At 46.6% G+C, this 26,875-nt stretch overlaps 1 protein-coding gene across 1 annotated transcript in view; it reads right to left on the bottom strand.

Annotated features, from left to right (window-relative positions):
• LOC137371494 (collagen alpha-1(IV) chain-like) overlaps positions 1–26,875 on the bottom strand; it is a 230,441-nt gene that overhangs the window by 63,296 nt on the left and 140,270 nt on the right. Inside the window, exons 14-24 of the mRNA XM_068034182.1 lie at positions 24,544–24,597; positions 17,247–17,306; positions 16,613–16,657; positions 15,541–15,594; positions 14,801–14,842; positions 13,669–13,762; positions 13,538–13,573; positions 11,356–11,511; positions 10,088–10,171; positions 5,959–6,042; positions 5,758–5,828 (exon numbers count right to left, since the gene is read on the bottom strand). Of these exons, the coding sequence (XP_067890283.1) occupies positions 5,758–5,828; positions 5,959–6,042; positions 10,088–10,171; positions 11,356–11,511; positions 13,538–13,573; positions 13,669–13,762; positions 14,801–14,842; positions 15,541–15,594; positions 16,613–16,657; positions 17,247–17,306; positions 24,544–24,597 (780 nt within the window). The remainder of the gene's footprint in view (positions 1–5,757; positions 5,829–5,958; positions 6,043–10,087; positions 10,172–11,355; positions 11,512–13,537; positions 13,574–13,668; positions 13,763–14,800; positions 14,843–15,540; positions 15,595–16,612; positions 16,658–17,246; positions 17,307–24,543; positions 24,598–26,875) is intronic.

Below are 26,875 nucleotides of genomic sequence, written 5' to 3'. Positions count from 1 at the left end.
CCTCAGTACTGACCCTCTGACAGTGCAGCACTCCCTCAGTACTGACCCTCTGACAGTGCAGCACTCCCTCAGTACTGACTCTCCGACAGTGCAGCACTCCCTCAATACTGACCATCCAACAGTGCAGCACTCCCTCAGTACTGACCCTCTGACAGTGCAGCACTCCCTCAGTACTGACCCTCCAATAGTGCAGCATTCCCTCAGTACTGATCCTCCAACAGTGCAGCACTCCCTCAATACTGACCATCCGACAGTGCAGCGCTCCCTCAGTTCTGACTCTCTGACAGTGCAGCACTCCCTCAGAACTGATCCTCCGACAGTGTAGCGCTCCCTCAGTACTGACCCTCTGACAGTGTGGCACTCCCTCAGTACTGAACCTCTGACAGTGCAGCACTCCCTCAGTACTGACCATCCGACAGTGCAGCACTCCCTCAGTACTGACGCTCTGACAGTGCAGCGCTCCCTCAGTACTGACTCTCCAACAGTGCAGCACTCCCTCAGAACTGATCCTCCGACATGTAGCGCTCCCTCAGTACTGACCCTCCGACAGTGCAGCACTCCCTCAGTACTGACCATCCAACAGAGCAGCACTCCCTCAGTACTGACCCTCTGACAGTGCAGCACTCCCTCAGTACTGACCCTCCAATAGTGCAGCACTCCCTTAGTACTGACCCTCTGACGATGCAGCGCTCCCTCAGTACTGATCCTCCAACAGTGCAGCACTCCCTCAATACTGACCATCCGACAGTGCAGCGCTCCCTCAGTACTGACCCTCTGACAGTGCAGCACTCCCTCAGTACTGACCCTCCGAAGGTACAGCACTCCCTCAGTACTGCCCCTCTGACAGTGCAGCTCTCCCTCAGTACTGACCATCCAACAGTGCAGCACTCACTCAATACTGACCCTCTGACAGTGCAGCACTCCCTCAGTACTGCCCCTCTGACAGTGCAGCTCTCCCTCAGTACTGACCATCCAACAGTGCAGCACTCCCTCAATACTGACCCTCTGACAGTGCAGCACTCCCTCAGTACTGACCCTCCAATAGTGCAGCACTCCCTCAGTACTGATCCTCCAACAGTGCAGCACTCCCTCAATACTGGCCATCCGACAGTGCAGCACTCCCTCAGTACTGACCCTCCGACAGTGCAGCACTCGCTCAGTACTGACCCTCCGACAGTGCAGCACTCCCTCAGTACTGCCCCTCCGACAGTGCAGCAGTCCCTCAGTACTGACCCTCCGTCAGTGCAGCACCCCCTCAGTACTGCCCCTCCGACAGTGCAGCACTCCCTGAGTACTGCCCCTCCGACAGTGCAGCACTCCCTCAGTACTGACCCTCTGACAGTGCAGCACTCCCTCAGTACTGACCCTCCGACAGTGCAGCACTCCCTCAGTACTGACACTCTGACAGTGCAGCACTCACTCAGTACTGACCCTCCGACAGTGCAGCACTCCCTCAGTACTGACCCTCTGACAGTGCAGCACTCCCTCAGTACTGACCCTCTGACAGTGCAGCACTCCCTCAGTACTGACTCTCCGACAGTGCAGCACTCCCTCAATACTGACCATCCAACAGTGCAGCACTCCCTCAGTACTGACCCTCTGACAGTGCAGCACTCCCTCAGTACTGACCCTCCAATAGTGCAGCATTCCCTCAGTACTGATCCTCCAACAGTGCAGCACTCCCTCAATACTGACCATCCGACAGTGCAGCGCTCCCTCAGTTCTGACTCTCTGACAGTGCAGCACTCCCTCAGAACTGATCCTCCGACAGTGTAGCGCTCCCTCAGTACTGACCCTCTGACAGTGTGGCACTCCCTCAGTACTGAACCTCTGACAGTGCAGCACTCCCTCAGTACTGACCCTCCGACAGTGCAGCACTCCCTCAGTACTGACCCTCTGACAGTGCAGCGCTCCCTCAGTACTGACTCTCCAACAGTGCAGCACTCCCTCAAAACTGATCCTCCGACATGTAGCGCTCCCTCAGTACTGACCCTCCGACAGTGCAGCACTCCCTCGGTACTGACCATCCAACAGAGCAGCACTCCCTCAGTACTGACCCTCTGACAGTGCAGCACTCCCTCAGTACTGACCCTCCAATAGTGCAGCACTCCCTTAGTACTGACCCTCTGACGATGCAGCGCTCCCTCAGTACTGATCCTCCAACAGTGCAGCACTCCCTCAATACTGACCATCCGACAGTGCAGCGCTCCCTCAGTACTGACTCTCCGACAGTGCAGCACTCCCTCAGTACTGATCCTCCGACAGTGTAGCGCTCCCTGAGTACCGAATTGGAAGTGTCAGCCTGGATCATGAGTTCAAATCTCTACCTACCATGCAGCACAGGGCTGACACAGCCAGTGTCAATACTGGCCAGCTGTGAACTCTCACCTTACCTCGGACCCCTGCCAGGCTTGGGCAATGCTGACCAATGGGGTTGTTACAATGGACTGACACGGAGGGCCACCTCCTACAGAAATATCTCTATCTCATGCAGAAGTCAGACTGCGATTGGTTGCTGGGCTGCTCTGCCCTACTTTTATATTCCAGCATCTTTGTAGTAAAGGCCAACATTTCATTTGCCTTCCTAATTACCTGCTGTACCTGCATGCTAACGTTTTGTGATTCACACCCAGATCCCTCTGTACTGCAGCATTCTGCAGTCTCTCTCTATTTAAATAATATTCTGTTTTTCTATTCTTCCCAGCAGAGTGGACAACATCACATTTTCCCACATTATACCCCATCTGCCAAATTTTTGCCCACTTACTGAACCTATCTATATCCTTTTGCAGGCACTTGATGTCCTCCTCACAACTTTTTTTCCTATCTATCTTTGTATTGTCAGCAAATTTGACTACAATACACTTGGTCTCTTCATGCAAGTCATTAATATAGATCATAAATAGTTGAGACCCCAGTACTGATCCGTGTGGCACTCTGCTAGTTACAGTTTGCCTGCCTGAAAATACCCCATTTATCCCAACTCTGTTTCCTGTTAGTTTGCCAGTCCTCCATCCATGCTAATATATTACCCCTAACACTATGAGCTCTTATCTTGTGTAGTAACCTTTTATGTTGCACCTTATCAAATGCCTTTTGGAAATCCCAATACATTACATCTACTGGTTCCCCTTTATCCACCCTGCTCATTACATTCTCAAAGATCTCCAATAAATTTGTCCAACACAATTTCCCTTCCACAAAACCATGTTGACTCTGCCTGATTATATTGTGATTTTCTAGATGTCCTGTTACTACCTCTTTAATAACGGATTCTAGCATTTTCCCAACGACAGACATTATGCTAACAGGCCTATAGTTTCCAGTTTTCTGTCTCCCTCCTTTCTTGAATAAAGGTGTTAAATTTGCGGTTTTCCAAACCGCTGAGTCCTTTCCAGTATCTGGAGAATTTTGGAAGATTACAACCAATGCACCCACTATATAAAATGAAAAAAGAAAGTGCTGGAAATACTCAGCAGGTCTGGCAGCATCTGTGGAGAGAGAAACAGAGTTAACGTTTCAGGTCGGTGACCTTTCATCAGAACCCATTGTCAGGCAAGGCCTCACCTACCAAGACTGAGGCACACATTATTTCGCCACATGAACATTAAAATTTAAAATTGCAAGCCCCTAACTGGAAAGGCATTTGCAGAGTACCAGACAGTATTGAAACAAAGGAACCAGTCCCCGCCCCAATACACAGAAGAGACCTGGTCAAACCAGTCAGTCACGTGACCACCTGCTAGGTGAGTTTTAAATTGGAAAAACAGAATTTGAACTCAGAAAACCGTGTGCTCCTGGAACTGAAGAAAGAATTACCTCCTCTCCTATCTGCCTGCCTCCATCTCTTTCCCAAAGAACTGAATCTTGTGAAAACATGTGAACCTCAGAGAGAGAAAAGACTCCTACATGAGCAAGGTTAAAAGGAACACTGGGCCCCGACAAACAGCAAGACTATGTACAATCAAGTGAGCTCAAAGCACAGTAAACAAGAGACTCTTCTGATATTGCCTCAAGCTCCTCTCTACTATATTTTCCTCTTTTTTCTGTCCCTATCTGCATGTGTGTATCGCATGTGCATGTTACATTGGGCGCATCGTAACTCCATAGGCATGAACCGTAATAGAATTTAAGTTTAAGTTTAAGGTTTAATAAATTTCATCTTTCTCCTTTAAACCTGAGAAAACCTGGTGTGTTGGTTTCTTTACCTTATAATTGAAAAGTTGTGAACAAGGATTCACAAAAGGGGAAAGCTCAAAACACAGTGTGTTTAAAAATAAAACCCTGTTCTAATAAGACCAGGTAAAGACCGCAAAAGACCCCTAGACACATTTCTCACCTGGTCGTAACACCATGTAAGGTCTGATGAAGGGTCACTGACCTGAAACGTTAACTTTGCTTCTGTCTCTACAGATGCTGCCAGACCTGATTAGATTAGATTAGAGATACAGCACTGAAACAGGCCCTTCGGCCCACCGAGTCTGTGCCGACCATCAACCACCCATTTATACTAATCCTACACTAATCCCATATTCCTACCAAGCATCCCCACCTGTCCCTATATTTCCCTACCACCTACCTATACTAGTGACAATTTATAATGGCCAATTTACCTATCAACCTGCAAGTCTTTTGGCTTGTGGGAGAAAACCGGAGCACCCGGAGGAAACCCACGCAGACACAGGGAGAACTTGCAAACTCCACACAGGCAGTACCCAGAATCGAACCCGGGTCCCTGGAGCTGTGAGGCTGCAGTGCTAACCACTGCGCCACTGTGCCGCCCACCTGCTGAGTATTTCAAGCACTTTCTGTTTTTATTTCAGATTTCCAGCATCCGCAGTATTTTGCTATTTTGCTTTTATTTCAATACATTCACTATCTCTGCAGTCACTTCCTTTAAGACCCTAGGGTGCAGGCCATCAGGTCCAGGGGACTTGTCAGCCTTAGTTTTCCCAGTACCTTTTCTTTAGTAATAGTGATTGTTTTAAGTTCCTCCCTCCCTTTTGCCTCTTGATTTTCTGCTATTCTTGGGACGCTTTTTGTGTTTTCTACTGTGAAGACAGACACAAAATACTTGTTTAAAATCTCTGCCATTTCCTTGTTTCCCATTGTTAATTCCCCAGTCTCACCCTCTGAGGGACCAATGCTGACTTTAGCTACTCTTCCTTTTTATATATTTGTAGAAGCTTTTACTGTTTGTTTTTATATTTCTTGACAGTTTTCTCTCATACTCCAGTTTCTCCCTCTTTATTTTTTTTTCGTCATCCTTTGCTGATTTCTAAAATTCCCCCCAATCTTCTGGCCTGCCACTAATCTTTGCAGCAATGCTTTTCTTTCAATTTGATACCATCCTTGACTTGCTTAGTTGGTTCATCCTTCTGGTAGAGTCTTTCTTTCTCCATGGAATATATCTCTGGGTAAAGAAGTTTCACCTGAATTCCCTACTTAATTTATTAGTGACTGTCTTATATTGATGGCCGGCCGCTTGTTCTGGCCTCCCACCCAAGTGGAAACATCTTCTCTATGTCGACCCTATCAAACCCCATCATTATTTTAAAGACCTCTATCAGGTCACCCCTCAGCCTTCTTGACCAACCTGTTCAGTCTTTCCTGATAGTTATAACTCCTCAGTTGTTGATCATTCTAATAGTTTTTTGCTACAGGCTCTGACACTAGGCAGCTGTTCAGCTGCATCGAGACACAGTCTGTACAGGAACACAAGTCTACTGTGGCTGTTTCAACGTTCCGAAAACTTACAGGTTGGCCTGGGAATCCTGCTCTTCCTGGTGATCCACGATCGCCCTTGGGCCCTGGAATTCCGGGATCACCTGCAAAACACGGGGACAGAGGGAATTTGGAAAAATAACACATTTCAGTCTGCCTCTGGCTAGGGGTTTGAATCGTTCTGAGAAAAGTATTGTTTTACTGGCTCGCGCTGTGCTGTGTGTGTTCACTCACCTGTTCTGCCGGGAGGTCCTTGGGGTCCTGGTGGTCCAGGTAATGCAGTGAAGTTACAACGGAAACACGTATCACCCTTGGAACCTGGAAGGAAATCCAGAATGTTAAAGGCCCTGTAGATTATTGCTGCTCTTGTAGGAACAGAGAAGGCCATTCAGCCCACTGAATCCATGTTCCACCATTCTATTAACTCTTGGCTGATCTGTATCTTAACCCATCTACCTGCCTCAGTTCTGTAACCCTTAATCCCCTTACCCAACAAAAATTCATCAATTTCAGTTTTGAAATTTTCATTTGACCCCCAGCTTCAACAGCTTTCCGTGGGGTGGAGGGGAGAGAGTTCCAGATTTCCACTCCCCTTTGTGTGAAGAAATGCTTCCTGACATCACCCCTGAACGGCTTGGCTCTAATTTTAAGGTTCTGCCCCCTTGTTCTGGACTCCCCCCACCAGAGGAAATAGTTTCTCTCCATCAACCCTATCAACTCCTTTAATTATCTTAAACACGTCAATTCCATCACCCCTTAATCTTCTATACTCGAGGGAATACAAGCCTAGTCTGTGCAACCTGTCCTCATAGGTTAACCCTTTTAGCTGCGGCATCATTCTGGTAAATCTACACTGCACTCCCTCCGAGGCTAATCTATCCTTCCTAAGGTGTGGTGCCCAGAACTGTTCACAGTATCTCCAGGTGTGATCTAACCAGGGCTTTGTATAACTGAAGCATAACTTCTACCGCCTTATATTCTAGTCCTGTAGATATGAAGGCCAGCATTGCATTAGCCTTTCTAATTATTTTTTACTTGTTCATGACATTTTAATGATCTGTGTACCTGGAACTCCCAAGTCTCTTTGGACCTCCACTGTTTTGAGCTTTTCCCCATTTAGAAAGTACCCTGTTTAATCCTTTTTAGGTTTAAGGTGGATGAACTCACATTTACTTACATTGAAATCCCTTTGTCACAGTTTTGTCCATTCACTTAATCCATCAATATCTCTTTGTAATTTTATGCTTCCATCTGCACTGCTTACAATGCTGCCTATCTTTATGTCATTGGCAAATTTGGATCGGTGGCTTTCTATCCCATCGTATAGGTCATTAATAAATATAGTGAATAGTTGAAGCTGCAACACAGATCCTTGTGGGACACCACTAGTCATATCCTGTCGATTAGAGTAGCTGTCCATTATCCTTACTCTCTGTCACCTCCTGCTCAGCCAATTTCCTAACCAGCTCAATAATTTACTTCAATTCCTTGAGCTTCAGCTTTAACAGTCTCTTATCATATGGTCGTTACATAAAGTCATTACGGCACAGGAGGAGGCCATCCACTTCCTTATGAGGGACTTTATTAAATGCCTTCTGTAAGTCCGTATAAATATCATCCATAGCCATTCCCCTGTCCACTACTTCAGTCACCTAGAACTATCGAACCATAGAAAAGTTACGGCACAGAAAGAGGCCATTCAGCACATCGTGTCTGCGCCAGCTGAAAAGACTAGCCGTCCAATCTAATCCCACCTTCCAGTACCTGGTCCATAGCCTTGCAGGTTACAGCACTTCAGGTGCATGTCCAGGTGTCTTTTCAAAGAGTTGAGGGTTTCTGCTTCCACCACTGATCCAGGCAGTGAGTTCCAGACACCCACTACCCACTGGGTGAAAAATATTTTCCTCATGTCCCCTCTAATCCTGCTACCAATCACCTTAAATCTGAGCCCTCGGTAATTGACTTCTCCGCTAAGCGAAACAGATCCTTCCTGTCCACTCTATCTAGGCCCCTCATAATTTTGTACACCTCAATTAAGTCACCACTCAGCCTCCTCTGTTCTGAGGAAAACAACCCTAGCCTATCCAATCTTTCCTCATAGCTGCAACTTTCAAGCTCTGGCAACATTCTTGTAAATGTTGGCGGCACAGTGGCGCAGTGGTTAGCATCGCAGCCTCACAGCTCCAGCAACCCGGGTTCAATTCTGGGTACTGCCTGTGTGGAGTTCTCCCTGTGTTTGCGTGGGTTTTCCCCGGGTGCTCCGGTTTCCTCCCACAGCCAAAAGACTTGCAGGTTGGTAGGTAAATTGGCCATTATAAATTGTCCCTAGTATAGGTAGGTGGTAGGGAAATATAGGGACAGGTGGGGATGTGGTAGGAATATGGGATTAGTGTAGGATTAGAATAAATGGGTGGTTGATGGTCGGCACAGACTCGGTGGGCCGAAGGGCCTGTTTCAGTGCTGTATCTCTAAACTAAACTAAATCTCCTCTGTATTCTCTCCAGAGTAATTATGTCCTTTCTGTAATGTGGTGATCAGAACTGTACGCAATACTCCAGCTGTGGCCTAAGCAGCGTTTTATACAGTTTCAGCATTACATCCCTGCTTTTGTATTCTATACCTCAGCCAACAAAGGAAATCATTCCATATGCCTTCTTCACCACTTTATCTACCTGTCCTGCCACCTTCAGGGACCTGTGGACATGCTCTCCAAGGTCTCTCACTTCTTCTACCCCTCTCTATATCCTCCCGTTTATTTTATATTCCCTTGATTTATTTGCCCTCCCCAAATGCATTACCTCGCACTTCTCTGGACTGAATTCCATTTGCCACTTTTCCGCCCACTCAACCAAACCATTGATATCATTCTGGGAGCCTACGGCTATCTTTTTCACTATCAACTACACGGCCAATTTTTGTGTCCTCTGCAAATTTCCCAATCATGCCTCCTATATCTATCTCCAAATCATTAATATATACCACAACTAGCAAGGGACCCAACACTGAGCCCTGTGGAACACCACTGGAAACAGCCTTCCATTCACAAAAACATCGACTACTACCCTTTGTTTCTGTCCCTGAGCCAATTCTGTATCCAACCTGCCACATTCCCCTCTATCCCATGGGCTTTCATTTTACTGGCCAGTCTGCCATGTGGGACCTTGTCAAATGCCTTACTAAAATCCATGTAGACCACATCCACTGCACTACCCTCATCAATCCTCCTTGTTACTTCCTCAAAAAACTCAATTAAGTTAGTCAAACTTGACTTTCCCTTAACAAATCTATGTTGACTATCCCTGATTAATCCATGCCTTTATAAATGACAGTTTATCCTATCTCTCTATTCAAAAGATTCAGTCAGGTTCATTAGGTATCACCTTCCCTTTACAAACCCATGCGGGCTCTCTCTGACCAGCTGAAAATTTTCAATGTTTTCAGTCATCATATCCTTAAATGTAGACTCTAGCAATTTCTCAACAGATGTTAGGCTAACAGGTCTATAATTCCAAGGCTTCCCTCTGTCACCTTCCTTAACTAGTGGAGCGACATGCGCAATTTTCCAATCTAAATAATGAATTCAAAGAACTTTGAAGACTATATTTAGTGTACCTGCAATGTTCTGATGCACTTCCTTTAAAATCCTGGGATAAAAACCATCTGGTCCTGGGGATTGTCATTACTGTTATATGATTACGTTAATTTTGTTGAGTCTTGTCCAGAATTCATGCTGACCTCTTTCTCTACTGCTGACGGTCCGCTTTTTCCTAATGAAATTCTAATTTTTTTGTGTTGATTTTGATATCCCTTCCATGTTTCTTTTCATACTCACTTTTTGTAGCTCTGACTATCTGTTTTATCACCCTTTGCCGTTCTTTGTATCTTTCCCAGTCTCCAGAACCTATGCTATCTTTTTCATTTTTGAATGCATTTCCTTTAGTTTTATGTTGTCTCATCCTCTTTAGGAGGATGATGAGTTGTTGTGATCTGGAATGCACTGCCTGAAAGTGCGGTGGAAGCAGATTCAACAGTAACTTTCAAAAGGGAATTGGATAAATACTTGAAAAGGAAAAAGTTGCAGGGCAATGGGGAAAGAGGCAGAGGGGGAGTGGGACTAATTGGATAGCTCTTTCAAAGAGCCAGCTTAGACATGATGGGTTGAATGGCCTCCTTCTGTATTGTATCATTCTTTGATCCAGTTTTCAACAAGAGGCAGATAAGCCAAGTAGGTTCTACATACAATGGCAGCATGCAAACGCATATGTTTGCTGAGATACTGTAAAAGCTGGCAGCTTCCTGCCGTGTTCCTGTTGTTTAATGCACCATACCTCTGGTCAATCAGAATGAACCAAATACAACTGACCTTTCAGTCCAGTTTCTCCTGGGAATCCTCGTGGACCAGCCGGTCCGGGCATCCCAGGCTGACTTCGACAATCCAGAGCAGACTCTGAAACAACACAGGATAAATCAATTAGAAATAAATCCCGACTTTCAAACAACTTTCTATCGTTCCATTTGCGCAACCATCTAAGACCAATTTCACTTCCAACACCACTGACAGTGCAGGACTCCCTCAGTACTGACCATCCAACAGTGCAGCACTCCCTCAGTACTGTCCTTCCGACAGTGCAGCACTCCCTCAGTACTGACCCTCCGACAGTGCAGCACTCCCTCAGTACTGACCCTCTGACAGTGCAGCACTCCCTCAGTACTGACCCTCTGACCGTACAGCACTCCCTCAGAACTGACCCTCTGACAGTGCAGCACTTCCTCAGTACTGCCCATCCAACAGAGTGGCGATCCCTCAGTACTGACCATCCAACAGTGCAGCACTCCCTCAGTACTGACCCTCTGACCGTACAGCACTCCCTCAGAACTGACCCTCTGACAGTGCAGCACTCCCTCAGTACTGACCCTCTGACCGTACAGCACTCCCTCAGAACTGACCCTCTGACAGTGCAGCACTCCCTCAGTACTGACCCTCTGACCGTACAGCACTCCCTCAGTACTGACCCTCTGACAGTGCAGCACTCCCTCAGTACTTCTCCACTTTATCAGACATTCCCTGTTAAGATATTCACGACTATGCCATAACATTATAGAAAACATCTAAAATGTTTGCCATTGTAAATTAATGGTGCTATATAAATGCAAGTGTGTATATTATTCAATTTCAGATGTGGGCAATACAGACATTTATTGTCCTCGAGAAGATGGTGAACCAGCTTCTTGAACTGCTGCAGGCCATGAGGTGAAGGATCTGCGTGAAACGCTCAGCCACTTTGGGGAACAGTTCAGAGTCAACCACATTGATGAGGGACTGGAGTCACATATAGGCACAGACTGGGTCAGGGGGTGTCAGCTTTGCAAACCCTCCCTGAGCTGTGTAGCTGTGAGTAGGAGTAAGTGTTTATAGTTTTGGGGCTGATATGTAGAGGGATGGGCTTGTTGGGTAAATAGTTTGCTTTATCTCACTTCAGAAACATCCTAATTTCGGCCAACACAGGATTGTAACTGTTACAGTTCCCACTTTGCACTTATTGGCAAAATGTTTGTTTTATCTCCTGAATGATGAAGCAATCTCTCCTCAGAGGTTGGTACAGAGACAGGACAGTAGCTCCAGTAACTTACCTTGAGGTCCGGGGGGCCCAGGGGGTCCCGGTAACCCTCTTGGACCATCTCTTCCTGGTGAACCTGACAGTGATAATCCTGGATCTCCCTTCTCACCTTTTTGGCCTCGTTCACCTGTGAACCCTGGGAGACCCTTTTCACCTTGCAGGGGCAAACCTAGATTGTAAGTTCAAAAAAATGGATTAATTTGATTGCAAGAACACTCAGGGATAGAGAGATCTGTAACAGTAAGTGGAGGAAGGCCTAGAAACTGGTCAGAGGTGCAAAGAGGGAACTTGAGGGCACGTTCGGTCTATTATTTGCATATACAAAGGGACATAATGCCTGTTTTAGGTTTGGATAAAGGACAAATATTTTCATCCTGACCCAGGATGACACATCCTGAAGAAAATGTGATCTTGATTCCCGCCCACCATATCAATAACAAACATCGGGCAATTCTTGTAAATACATTCTCCAGAACTGAGTCCCATCCAGACTCAAGCTGGTCCCCCTTCCCACTGCATTTCCACTGCAGCTTCTCGATCCTGAACATGATATTGAGCCCAATCCTGATACCGATCCCAGTCCTGATCCTGAACCTGATCCTCAACCTGATCCCAATCTGGATCCTGATCCTGTTCCCAATCCAAATCCTGATCCCGATCTGGATCCTGAACAGGATCCTGAACTTGAAACAGATCCTGATCCTGAACCTGATCCCAATCCTGGTCCTGAATCTGATCCCGGTCCTGAATCTGATCCCAATCCTGATTCTGACCCTGATCCCAATCCTGATCCTAAACCTCATCGCGGTCTGGAACCTGATCTTAATCCTGATCCTGAACCTGAGCTCAATCCCAATCCCAAATCTGGTCCTGGACCTGATTCTGATTTTGATCCTGAGACCGATCCCGAACCTGATCCCAATTCCAAACCTGAACTTAATCCTGAACCCGATTCTGATTTGGATCCTGATCAAAAACCCAATCCTGATTCTGATCCTGATTCTGATCCTGCAATTTTTGGCATATTTTTTGTTTAATTGCAAATTATTTGAGATGAATTGTACTTTTGTAGAAAAGGTTCTGATGATTAAACTACAGATGGATTCTTACCCAGCTGCAGATACTTAACTAATGTTAATTAGCAATCTAATGATATACATTGCCCTTTTGGATTCAGGTGTGTAATCTCAGGTATTCCTGTACACCCGGTGTGTAATCTCAGGTATATTTGTTCTCCCGGTGTGTAATCTCAGGTATACCTGTTCTCCCGGTGTGTAATCTCAGGTATACCTGTACTCCCTTGTGTAATCTCAGGTATACCTGTTCTCCCGGTGTGTAATCTCAGGTATACCTGTACTCCCGGTGTGTAATCTCAGGTATACCTGTACTCCCTTGTGTAATCTCAGGTATACCTGTTCTCCCGGTGTGTAATCTCAGGTATACCTGTTCTCCCGGTGTGTAATCTCAGGTATACCTGTACTCCCTTGTGTAATCTCAGGTATACCTGTTCTCCCGGTGTGTAATCTCAGGTATACCTGTACTCCCGGTGTGTAATCTCAGGTATACCTGTTCTCCCGGTGTGTAATCTCAGGTATACCTGTTCTCCCGGTGTGTAATCTCAGGTATACCTGTACTCCCGGTGTGTAATCTCAGGTATACCTGTTCTCCCGGTGTGTTATCTCAGATATACCTGTACTCCCAGTGTGCAATATCAGGTATACTTGTACTCCTGGTGTGTAATCTCAGGTATACCTGTTCTCCTGGTGTGTTATCTCAGGTATACCTGTACTCCCGGTGTGTAATCTCAGGTATACCTGTTCTCCCGGTGTGTAATCTCAGGTATACCTGTACTCCCGGTGTGTAATCTCAGGTATACCTGTACTCCCGGTGTGTTATCTCAGATATACCTGTACTCCCAGTGTGCAATATCAGGTATACTTGTACTCCTGGTGTGTAATCTCAGGTATACTTGTTCTCCTGGTGTGTAACCTCAGGTATACCTGTACTTCAGGTGTGAGCCAATTCACTGGGAGATGGGCCTTGAAAAATCTATTCTTATCTCTAAAACCAGAATCTTCGTGATGACTCTGCAAAGCCTCTCTGTTACATTGATTAGACTTGTTTACTTGCTGGTCAGTCTAAATCAAGCTCTGTGCCTGACACTATTCCACCACAGAAGCTTCACACTCCTTTACCTGGGGGGCCTGGTACTCCTGCAAGTCCTGGGGGACCTGGAGGGGAGAGGAAAGGCAGAATATGTTATTTATGTTGGTAATTTTCCAACTGATTTATGTTGAATGTGACGATTAATAACGCTCGCACTCACCTGAAGGGCCTCGTTCACCTTGCGGCCCCGTAGGGCCTGGCTCACCTCGCTCACCTTGCGTCCCATTAATAACTTGTCCGTATATATCAATAATCTGGAAAACAATGCTGATGTTTAGTGAACGGCAGATTCCTGTCAGTATGACTGGAAGAGTCAGTGTCTGGTCAGACAATCTTTATCAAGGTAACTCATTGCTGCCCAGGTAACACAGGGGTAACTCCACGGCAGGTGTGTGAATGTCCCTGACTGGATTCCCTGCCTGTTTCACAGGCTTGGCTTAAAGTGTGATGGACAGAAGTCCAAAGGAAGCTGCAGGACAGGTAGGGTCTGCGCCCCGAGGGGGAGGCGGTGGACCATCTGTGAGGGGATGCGGGGAGGGAGAACCCCGATCCTGCTGTGGGCATGATTAATGGGGGAGGCAATATGGGAAAGTGGGGGAAGGCGTCAATCCGGGGTCGGGGTAGGGCAGTCTCTGGAAAGGGAGGGGAGAGGGGTCTGATCCCAGGGTCCTGGAGTGGGGGAGGGTCAGAGGTCTCAGTGGCAATCAGAGGACTCAGGGGTTGGGTTTCAGGGACCTCAGTGGGGTGAGGTGAGGGGGGGATGTAGGTAGAAGGACCCATGGAGAGGGTTGGGGGGGGTATGGGTAGGGTCCGGATGACGGCGGGTGTCTGATTGAGGGGATTGCTCAGGCTGGTTCACGGGATCTAGCAGGTAGGTGGAAAGACATTTACCTCCTGGATCGGACTGTGCTCACCTGGGTTTATCTGCCGGGTTTCTGGAAGCTCAGGAACACACCCACAGTTAAATTGAAAAAGCTGAATAACCAAGAGGCTCACAGCCTCATTATCATATTTAAAGTGACAACCCTCCTCCTGGGAGCTGATTGGTTGCCCACCCAGCGTCCCGCCCCCATTAAAAGCAGAAGTGAGCATGTTGGAGGCAGGCTGGTATCAGAATTCTCATTTTGAACAGTTTAACGTCCACCTGAGCCGTACCCAATCGTTAATTGAGGTTAAGTTTCTCTTTTATGATTCTTCGTATTATTTTGCAAACTGAAATCAATAACAAGTTCCAATAAGTTCAGTAAACGCACATTTGAATCACCATTATTTGACATTTTTCAGATACTTACAACACCTGGAGGACCATCAATTCCACGATTGCCTTTCTCTCCCTGGAGAAAAACATCAGATCATTACTTTCAAAGCAGCACAAGCTAGGACAATGGAATCCAGGTTAATTTATAGTTGGGACAGACATTAAAGAGATGATTTTAGGGACTGGTTGTTTTAAGTTGTAATCTTCTCTGTCTGTGACCAATATTAGAACCTTGACTCCTCTTGCACTGACTGTCAGAGTCCTGGACCAGCAGTTATCGAAGGCCAGGAAAGGACAAGTAGGGGAGACAATGTGGTAACAGTTGCTGCAAGGGTTCTTCTGATCTCGTATTGTAACCTCAGTGGAGACACCAGAGACCAGACTGAATGCCCATTGTGCCAATCTCCCAGGGTTTCCACCAACCTTACGCCAATGTTATGGCAGGAGATTGGGAAACTGCCATGGAAATTCTCTCCCATGCTCCACAGCATTGAATGCTCATCGTAAAGGACCTACGTATCCCTCCCTCCCTCCACCCACTCACCCCTCGATTCCATCCCTCTCTCCACCCACCCATCCATCCACGTCTCAATTCCATCCATCCCTCCCTTCCTCCCTCCACTCACCCCTTCATTTCTCCCTCCCTCGATCTATCCCTACATTCCCTCCTTTCCTCCCTCCCTGCCTTCCAACCCCTCTCCATTCCCTCTCTCCCTCCATCCATCCATTCTACCAATATTTGACAGAAAAATAAATTAAAATGAAACTCTTTACCTTGGGACCATCGTGACCTGGGAACCCAGGTCCTCCTGGATAACCTGATTGACCCTAAAATGTAAACAAAACCAAGAATAAGTTTTTCCCTTTTCACTAACAGTTGATGCACAGCAAAGCTCCAGAAACAGCAAATGAATTTTTTTTTCTTGGCCAACTTTTAAATATGATCTATAGAGGTCAGAACATTATGAAGCTAGTGCTTTTAAAGGTTTCATAAATCTCTCATTGGCTTCTGAGTTATCAGTCAATCTTTGGGAATTGAAACAGCTGATCTTGTGACCAAAGAGATCCCAAAGTCCAGAAGAAGGCCTCCACCTGTAGAAGATAAGAAATCGGAACTGCAGCAGGTTATTTGGCCCTTCAGACTTGCTCTGCCATTCAATAAGATCATGGCTGATCGTCCACCTCCACTCCAACTTCCCGCACTATCCCCATATCCCTTAATTCCCTTAGAACCCAAAACTCTATCGATCTCAGTCTTGAATATATTCAATGATTGAGCATCCACAGCTTCCTGGCATAACGAATTCCAAAGATTCACAACCCTTCTACAGTAACCTACCATTCCTCCTCATGATGTCTAATTCCCTCTTGAACTTGAACTTTTGACTGATTAGTTCAGTCAAAGATATCACTTGCAGTTGGTGTCTGTCAGGAGCAGTCTGCAAGCCTTTGAGCACATGTTACATATCTTCCTGCTGATGTAGTACAGCTCCTGCACACCTCACTCAAACTGCCCCCAACACTGTGCTGCCCAGTGCAGAGTAAGACTGCTACAGCGATGCCTCTTGAGAGAGGGTTTCACATTCTTGGTCCCCGAGTTGAGTGCCTCACTCAACTGGTGATGGCATCAATGTAAACGTCTCGACTCACTAAATCCTGCCACTGAGAAGGTCCATGTTAACCAGAACTGCAGCACAAACATTTCCCTTGGCACAAAGATTAAAAGGCTTTAATGGACAGGCATTAGGTGCAGTTAGAGTGAACACAGTTTGTAGAATGTTATTGGTTAGTCTCGGAATTGCTTCTGATGAGAGGCGTGTTCAGGATACAGTTAAACGGTACTTACATCACGTCCTGGGAGTCCTGGATCACCGTCTTTGCCGGGTTTACCCTGTAAATTTGGTTTAATGGGATTGCATTAGATACAAACTGCATGTGGTCGGCACCAAAAATAAACTGGGCACCAATTCACAGGGAATAAATACTTTTGTAAAATTGAACAGTCTTCAAAGAGAGAACTTTAGGAGCATTTTAACAAAGGGGAGGTTTTGTGGATTGGGAGGCAGGTTCAGGCACCTGTACACTTTTGCACACTTCATGGCCAAACTCCTGAATCTGTGCCTGGAACACAAACTTGTCAATCTTACCCTCAACTTTCCTAAGGACTATTTATGTAATTTGTTGTGGGGCAGAGCTCCCAGGGAATACATCACAGGGAACATAAAAACCCATCTGGTTCACTAATGTACTTCGGGGAAGGAAATGTGTTGTCTGGCCTACGTGTGACTGCAGACCCACAGCAATGTGGTTGACTCTTAACTGCCCTCTGAAATGCCCTAGCAAGTCACTCAGTCATATCTAACCATCACCACCACCTTCTCAAGGTAACTAGGGATGGGCAATAAATGCTGGCCTTGCCAGTTGCACCCACATCCTGTGAATGAATTAAAAAATAAATAAACACAATTCATCACACTCACTCGTTTCCCTGGTTCTCCCAGCTCTCCTTTGTCGCCCTTCATTCCGATACTGGAATGTCCCTGTGGATATAGGATTAGTCATTTAAGGTCATTAACATTTCTAAATTGGACAAGCAAGATTCGCAATAAACGCCCTAGCCTTCTGGCAGTTTCATTTTGCAAGCCACTTTAAAGAGTGTTTTAAATATTACATTGTTTTCAGTCACTGTGTTTGCTGATTGACCAGGTTCACGTCTCATAACATGAAATAATGGCTTGTTGTGGCAAATTTCATTTTCACATAAAAGTTCAGGCCAGGGGGATGGTGTTGATGAACATTATTTCAAAGTGAATGATTAATTTTTTTTTTGAGTCAAGGCACTGGCCAATTCAACCCAAACTTTTCAAAAACAAACACACAGCCTGTGACTGAATTAACCCATTCTTTCAGACTTGTAAATTACACAGCAAATTTGGTGATCCCAAGCTGGTAACCTCAGTCAAAGGGAATGTAAATCAGATAGTGCTAGACCCCTGTGGAGACCAATTTCTGACCCCACCCCATCACTCCCCACCTCCAAACTCCCCCAACCCCTCACCCCCACACTCCCCCATCCCCCACCTCTCCACTCAACCAACCCCCCACTCCCACACTCACCCATCCCCACCTCTCCATTCAACCAACCCCTTACTCCCACACTCCCCCAACCCCCCACCCCCACACTCACCCAACCCCCACCTCTCCACTCAACCAACCCCCCACTCCCACACTCCCCCAACCCCACACTCACCCATCCCCCACCACTCCACTCCCACTCCCCCAACCCCCACACTTCCCCAACCCCCCCACTCGCTCTACCCTCCACCTCTCCACTCCCCGAACCCCCCACCTCTCCACTCCCCCAACCCCTAACCCCCACACTCCCCCATCCCCCACCACTCCACTCCCCCAACCCCCCACCTCTCCACTCCCCCAACCCCCCACCTCTCCACTCCCCGAACCCCTAACCCCATACTCCCCCATCCCTCACCTCTCCACTCCCACTCCCCCAATCCCCCAACCCCCACCCCCACACTCCCCCAACTCCCCCACCCCCACACTCCCCCAAACTCCCACCTCTCCACTCCCCCAACCCCTAACCCCCACACTCCCCCATCCCTCACCTCTCCGCTCCCACTCCCCCAACCCCCATACTCCCTCAACCCCCCACCCCCACACTTCCCCAACCCCCCACCCCCACACTCCCCCAACCCCCACCCCCACACTCCCCCAACCCCCCACCTCTCCACTCCCCTGGCTGCCTTTGAGTGCTAGTGCTTGCTGGAATTGTGTTAGCGTTGAACTCACCTGAGCAGTCACGGTGCATGGGGAATTCTTTCCTGCTGACTTTGTAAGAAGCTTGATTAATGGTTCAGACTAAAACAAAATACTGCAGATGATGGAAATATGAAATAAAAACAGAACATGCTGGAAATACTCAGCAGGTCCGGCAGTGTCTGTGGAGAGAGAAACAGAGTTAACGTTTCAGGTCAATGACCTTTCATCAGAAACGTTAACTCTGCTTCTCTCTCCACAGATGTTGCCTTACCTGCTGAGTGTTTGTGGCATTTTCTGTTTTTATTAATGGTTGAGATAGTTGGTTAAGCATCTCAATCCAACAGCTCCTGTCATGTGTAGCCCACCCCATGGGGTGCAGGCTCCCAATGAAAAGTTTTGCAATAACAGGAGAACATATTCAAGGTCAGAGTGCAAATCACTGCACATGTAACAGACAGGTCTGTTCTGGGCTTAATTCCTGATGCAAGCTCCTGTCATCTGAAGCTGTCCTGCTGGGAGCACCCACTCCCTAATTGTATCTAGACAATTATATATTTGCTCGATCATCATTTCATTTGCAAATAATAACAAGAAATGCTGGAAATACTCAACAGGTCTGGCAGCATCTGTGGAGAGAGAAGCAGAGTTAACATTTCAGGTCAATGACCCTTCATCAGAACTGTCAAATATTAGAAATGTGAAAGGTTTTAAGCAAGTAAAGCAGGGGATGGGGCAAGAGGTAACAAACGAAAAGGTGTAGATAGGACAAGGTCACTTGACTGCTTGAGTTGTGTACCTATCATAACCTCTGCATCACCAACTCGTTCTTTCACACTAAACCCTGTCAACAGGTTTCATGGAGGCACCCAAGATCACGTCGTTGGCACCAGCTAGACCTCATTGTCACAAGGCGAGCCGCCTTAAACAGTGTTCAAATCACACGCAGCTTCCACAGTGCGGAGTGCGACACCGACCACTCCCTGGTGTGCAGCAAGGTTAGACTCAGACCAAAGAAGTTGCATCATTCCAAGCAGAAGGGCCACCCGCGCATCAACACGAGCAGAATTTCTCACCCACAGCTGTTACAAAAATTTCTAAATTCACTTGTAACAGCCCTTCAAAACACTCCCACAGGGGATGCTGAGACCAAGTGGGCCCACATCAGAGACGCCATCTATGAGTCAGCTTTGACCACCTACGGCAAAAGTGCGAAGAGAAATGCAGACTGGTTTCAATCTCATAATGAAGAGCTGGAACCTGTCATAGCCGCTAAGCGCATTGCACTTTTGAACTACAAGAAAGCCCCCAGCGATTTAACATCCGCAGCACTTAAAGCAGCCAGAAGTACTGCACAAAGAACAGCTAGGCGTTGCGCAAACGACTACTGGCAACACCTATGCAGTCATATTCAGCTGGCCTCAGACACCGGAAACATCAGAGGAATGTATGATGGCATGAAGAGAGCTCTTGGGCCAACCATCAAGAAGATCACCCCCCTCAAATCTAAATCGGGGGACATAATCACTGACCAACGCAAACAGATGGACCGCTGGGTTGAGCACTACCTAGAACTGTACTCCAGGGAGAATGCTGTCACTGAGACTGCCCTCAATGCAGCCCAGCCTCTACCAGTCATGGATGAGCTGGACATACAGCCAACCAAATCGGAACTCAGTGATGCCATTGATTCCCTAGCCAGCGGAAAAGCCCCTGGGAAGGACAGCATTACCCCTGAAATAATCAAGAGTGCCAAGCCTGCTATACTCTCAGCACTACATGAACTGCTATGCCTGTGCTGGGACGAGGGAGCAGTACCCCAGGACATGCGCGATGCCAACATCATCACCCTCTATAAAAACAAAGGTGACCGCGGTGACTGCAACAACTACCGTGGAATCTCCCTGCTCAGCATAGTGGGGAAAGTCTTTGCTCGAGTCGCTCTGAACAGGCTCCAGAAGCTGGCCGAGCGCGTCTACCCTGAGGCACAGTGTGGCTTTCGTGCAGAGAGATCGACTATTGACATGCTGTTCTCCCTTCGTCAGATACAGGAGAAATGCCGTGAACAACAGATGCCCCTCTACATTGCTTTCATTGATCTCACCAAAGCCTTTGACCTCGTCAGCAGACGTGGTCTCTTCAGACTACTAGAAAAGATCGGATGTCCACCAAAGCTACTAAGTATCATCACCTCATTCCATGACAATATGAAAGGCACAATTCAACATGGTGGCTCCTCATCAGAGCCCTTTCCTATCCTGAGTGGTGTGAAACAGGGCTGTGTTCTCGCACCCACACTTTTTGGGATTTTCTTCTCCCTGCTGCTTTCACATGCGCTCAAATCCTCTGAAGAAGGAATTTTCCTCCACACAAGATCAGGGGGCAGGTTGTTCAACCTTGCCCGTCTAAGAGCGAAGTCCAAAGTACGGAAAGTCCTCATCAGAGAACTCCTCTTTGCTGACGATGCTGCTTTAACATCTCACACTGAAGAATGCCTGCAGAGTCTCATCGACAGGTTTGCGTCTGCCTGCAATGAATTTGGCCTAACCATCAGCCTCAAGAAAACGAACATCATGGGGCAGGATGTCAGAAATGCTCCATCCATCAATATTGGCGACCACGCTCTGGAAGTGGTTCAAGAGTTCACCTACCTAGGCTCAACTATCACCAGTAACCTGTCTCTAGATGCAGAAATCAACAAGCGCATGGGTAAGGCTTCCACTGCTATGTTCAGACTGGCCAAGAGAGTGTGGGAAAATGGCGCACTGACACGGAACACAAAAGTCCAAGTGTATCAGGCCTGTGTCCTCAGTACCTTGCTCTACGGCAGCGAGGCCTGGACAACGTATGCCAGTCAAGAGCGACGTCTCAATTCATTCCATCTTCGCTGCCTTCGGAGAATACTTGGCATCAGGTGGCAGGACTATATCTCCAACACAGAAGTCCTTGAAGCGGCCAACACCCCCAGCTTATACACACTACTGAGTCAGCGGCGCTTGAGATGGCTTGGCCATGTGAGCCGCATGGAAGATGGCAGGATCCCCAAAGACACATTGTACAGCGAGCTCGCCACTGGTATCAGACCCACCGGCCGTCCATGTCTCCGTTCTAAAGACGTCTGCAAACGCGACATGAAATCGTGTGACATTGATCACAAGTCGTGGGAGTCAGTTGCCAGCATTCGCCAGAGCTGGCGGGCAGCCATAAAGACAGGGCTAAATTGTGGCGAGTCGAAGAGACTTAGTAGTTGGCAGGAAAAAAGACAGAGGCGCAAGGGGAGAGCCAACTGTGCAACAGCCCCAACAAACAAATTTCTCTGCAGCACCTGTGGAAGAGCCTGTCACTCCAGAATTGGCCTTTATAGCCACTCCAGGCGCTGCTTCACAAACCACTGACCACCTCCAGGCGCGTATCCATTGTCTCTCGAGATAAGGAGGCCCAAAAGAAAAAAAGAAAAGACAGAATAGCTGACCAGAAGGTCACAGAGCAAAGGTAAACAATATGTTAATGGTGTGTTGAAAGACAAAGCATTAGTACAGATAGGGTGTTAATGGACTGAAAACTGAACAGCCACAAGTACAAACATGAAACAAAACAGTGGGTAGGCAAACTGAACAAACTAAGATAAAATAAAATAAAACAAACACAAAACAAATATAAAAAAGAAAAAATAACTAAAAATAAAAGTAAAGTGGGGGGCCCGTCATGCTCTGAAATGATTGAACTCAATGTTCAGTCCGGCAGGCTGCAGTGTGCCTAATCGGTAAATGAGATGCTGTTCCTCGAGCTTGCGTTGATGTTCACTGGAACACAGCAGCAATCCCAGGACAGAGATGTGAGCATGAGAGCAGGGGGGAGTGTTGAAATGGCCAGCAACCGGAAGCTCGGGGTCCTGCTTGCGGACTGAGCAGAGGTGTTCCGCAAAGCGGTCACCCAGTCTGCAATTGGTCTCCCCAATGTAGAGGAGTATACTGTATTCGCTGCTCACAATGTGGTCTCCTCTACATTGGGGAGACCGAACGCAGACTGGGTGACCGCTTTGTGGAACATCTCCACTCAGTCCGCAAGCAGGACCCCGAGCTTCCGGTTGCTGGCCATTTCAACACTTCCCCCTGCTCTCATGCTCACATCACTGTCCTGGGATTGCTGCAGTGTTCCAGCGAACATCAACGCAAGCTCGAGGAACAGCACCTCATTTACCGATTAGGCACACGACAGCCTGCCGGACTGAACATTGAGTTCAATAATTTCAGAGCATGACGGGCCCCCCATTTTATTTTTATTTTAGTTATTTTTTATTTTTTCTGTGTTTATTTTATTTTATTTTATCTTAGTTTATTCAGTTTGCCTACTCACTTTTTTCATGTTTGTGCTTGTGGCTGTTCAGTTTTCAGTCCATTAACACCCTATCTGTACTAATGCTTTGTCCTTCAACACACCATTAACATATTGTTTACCTTTGCTCCATGACCTTCTGGTCAGTTATTCTCTGTGACCTTGTCCTATCTACACCTTCTCCTTTGTTATCTCTTGCCTCACCTCCACTTTATTTGCTTAAAACCTTTCACATTTCTAATATCTGCTAGTTCTGAAGAAAGGTCACTGACCTGAAACGTTAACTCTGCTTCTCTCTCCACAGATGCTGCCAGACCTGTTGAGTATTTCCAGCATTTCTTGTTTTTATTTCAGATTTCCAGCATCCGCAGTATTTTGCTTTTATTTCATTTGCAAAGCTGTTCCAAATGTCTTTGAACATCTGCTAAGACATGGAGGCAAAATAATTCTGCAGGCAGATCAATAGCATGGTTCTGGACTGTGGGGATGGTCGGTTTCATCCAGTCATGTCTCTTTGCTCAGGGAATCTATTGAGCAGTAACAGGATACTTCCTTAAGGGGAAGTGTTGGATGTTAGCAAGACGGGGGTCAACATGCACTTGTCTCGTACGTGTTTTAATTGATGCCTTCAAGCGAGAGCTGGAGCTGTTTCTGGCTGGGGGGAGATCACTTTGTACAGGAGGGGTGTGCTCCAGGGAATTCAGGGGAGAAGAATCTCCTGGATTAGTTTTAATTGCCTAAAGGGGTTGGAGAGGAGTTTCCAAGATTTCTTTTCCCCAAATTGATCTGTTTTGTTTTTGTTTTTTCACCTCACCCAGGAGATCACATAGATTCGGGTGGGGAGTGTTTCCATTGTGATACATGAGGTATCACAGTATTTTCATATTGTCAGTGTTCATACGGATTCCAACACAGCTCTGACACCAAGCAGCTCGGTCATCTCTCTCTCTTTTGCTCTTGACTGGACAATTGTAGTAACTTTTATTCAGTTGTGCAATCTGCTCATGGGTCAAGGGTAAAATTGACCTCGCGGTACACAAACTGAGAGGGGGGTGAAAACTATGCTGAACAGTGGCACTGGCAATGTTAAAGAATTCAGAGCCACAGCCTGTACTCTCACTGCTCCGCCCAACTCCACATCCACAACCATCTCGGAACGTTTCCAAGATCCCACAGGATGTTAGGGGCTGGCAGCTTGTCTCATAAAATTCGCAAAACACCGCCTCAACCTGTCGGCAAAATTACCAGAAGATCTGTACGTGTAAAGGGTACATTTAATAGCAAGGATTTCTTCAGGTTCCTCAGACTGTAGGAAACACTAGGAAGTGAGAGGGGAGGGTGAGTGTTGATAACTTATTGAATAATCTTCACTCTCTACTAACACATCTCCTTTGGCATTGCTCTCAGTTTGGCAGCGGATGCAGTGGTTTAGGACACGGTGGAGCTACACCGCCACCTAGTGGTCACAGCCCGCACCACAATGCCACAGAGACCTGTTTACATAGAAAATTCATACAAAAATGATGTTTTCAATGCTAGATGTTGACAAAAAAGTGTGAACAAGAATTGTGAAAACAGGATGAGAAGTTTGTTGGCAGGAGTTACACATATACACAAGAGTTTGAATACAATAATAGATTATTCGAGCAGACTGATCCTAATACTTACTGGGCTGCCCGGGAAACCCTTTGGTCCTGTTTCCCCCTGGTCTCCTTTTTGACCCTGAAAGTAAATCAGTCAGAAGGAGGTTATCAGTATTTGTGCCTTATAAAATATATTTATTTTATATTTATATAGCATCTTTTATGTAATAAAACATCCCAAGGTTCTACACAGGAGCAATTATCAAACAACATTTGACACCGAGTCACATAAGGTGATTTTAAGACAGATGGCCAAAAACTTGGTTTCAAGGAGTGTCTTAAAGGAGGAGAGGGATGTAGAGAGGTTTAGGGAGGGAATTCCAGAGCTTAGGACCCAGGCAGCTGAAGGCACGGCCGCCAATGGTGGAGTGATTAAAATCAGGGATGCTCAAACGGCCAGAATTGGAGGGGTGGGGGGCAGAGATTGCAGAGGGTTGTAGGGATAGAGGAGGTTACAGAGATAGGGAGGGATGAGGACATGGATGGATTTGAAAATAAGGAAGAGAATTTTCAAATGGAGGTGTTGCCAGACTGGAAGCCAATGTAGATCAACGAGCACAGAGGGTGACGGGTGAACGGGACAGAGTTTCTCTGCAGTGATAGCGCCCTCTCGCTGGAAGGTACCAGCTCATAATCCCAGCCCTCTATGCAATACAAGATGTCTCTTCTCGTTCCTGAAATAATTGGCGAATTACATTTTGCGTATCTAAAAGAATAGGGCATTCAGAGTGACGACAAGAGAGAGATGAACATTCCACTGATCAGGAACTGGGAGTAAGTGACAGCTAAGAAAGTTCAAATACTCACAGCATTCCCTCTTTCCCAACTAGGCAGGGAAGAACAGGGTATGAGGAGTAACTATATATATTGAGTATGTTCTCACTAGGAAAGAGAAATTTGCGAGGTGATGTGATTGTTGTTGTTAGGATTCGACCAGGTCAAGCTGTTTCAACTTACCAGAAGAGCAGAAACCGAGCAAGTAGCCTACACTGGAAGGAGTAAATCCTAAACTAATCTGTGAAAACAATGCCCAGATCTTGCTGCAGTGCCTGTCCTGTTTGACATTCTCTCACTCTTCAGTTGGAAAATGTTTTTCCCTGTATTTTGCTGGGAGTGTGAACTGATAATGGTGTGGACAGTGCAATGGGGAATATGGGCACTCAGTGATGAACGGGACCAACAGTCTGTCTCCTTAGCCAATGAGAGTTAAGGATTAAGAAATAAACTGAGGAACGACAGAAAAGGAAATCGGGTGAATGAGAGTCAAATCAGGTAGAGAAAGAGAAATAAAGAGAGGGAAAGAAAGATTGGATTGAGAGAGAAAAATGAGAAAGGAAAAGTAAGAAAACATTTTAAAAATTACATTTTTTTCCACTGTCTAGGAACTATTTACTAGCTGCAGGATTGAGACTCCTCACTTTCAATTGTTCCCTTTCTGGGCCGGAGATATTTATTGAGCATATTGTATTAACAATGATCACATCATTAGGAAGGTATTCATGCTGTTAAGTTCCAGCCCTAACCTTCTGCGATGAATTTAATAGGCAATGAATGTGCCAATCCAGCAAATTCTTAAACATAACGGGGAGTTTGAGGGCGAGATGCCGTTTGTGTGAAGTAAACAGCAAAGTGGTATAAATCGACCAGTGAGTTCTGGAAATTCACAACTCACTGCGTCTCTTTATCCCCTGAACTCACTGGACAATTTACACATTAATAAAGCAAGCATCTTAACCACATCGTTGTTGTTGCAGTAAATTCTGGCCTGATATTTCAGTGAGTGAGTGCTCCATCTCTGGAACCAGCAACCTTGGTGGACGATGGTAATGATTTGCTCATTGCAAAGCTTTACCTGTAAACAGCTTGAGTTGTAAATGAATTGATGTCTTCCCAGATATGAAGTTAGGTAAGGTATTGGATTCTATGAGCCCGCCGCCGAGATCGGCGGAGAACTCAAAAAAAATGGTGGCCTGTCTGCGCAGGCCAAAGAACCACCGCAATCTTAAGCGCAGCAGCCCATTTAAATAGCTGGGGCAGCCTACACCTGCAATCACATGGAGGAGACGGGCTGTCTGCCCCCAGCAATGGTGTCTGCTGCCTGTGCGCAGGCACTGGTCCCATTTTTAAATGCCGGCTTGTTTAAATATTTAAAGCAATATATACCAAAATTAAATATATACATTTCTTTTGCCCCTTTCCCACCTCCCCCAATAACAATTACATTAACTATTTGCCCTTCCCCCAAAACACTTACCTTTTACATCTGACCTTCCCCTTCCCCACCAAATTGCACAAAGTTTAAGTTCAACCCTTCCCACCATCCCCTACACCCATTACATGCATTTGACCCCGTTACC

Source organism: Heterodontus francisci, chromosome 6, assembly GCF_036365525.1.
Source record: "Heterodontus francisci isolate sHetFra1 chromosome 6, sHetFra1.hap1, whole genome shotgun sequence".
NCBI lineage: Eukaryota > Metazoa > Chordata > Chondrichthyes > Heterodontiformes > Heterodontidae > Heterodontus > Heterodontus francisci.
This window is presented reverse-complemented; position numbering and strand designations above follow the sequence as displayed.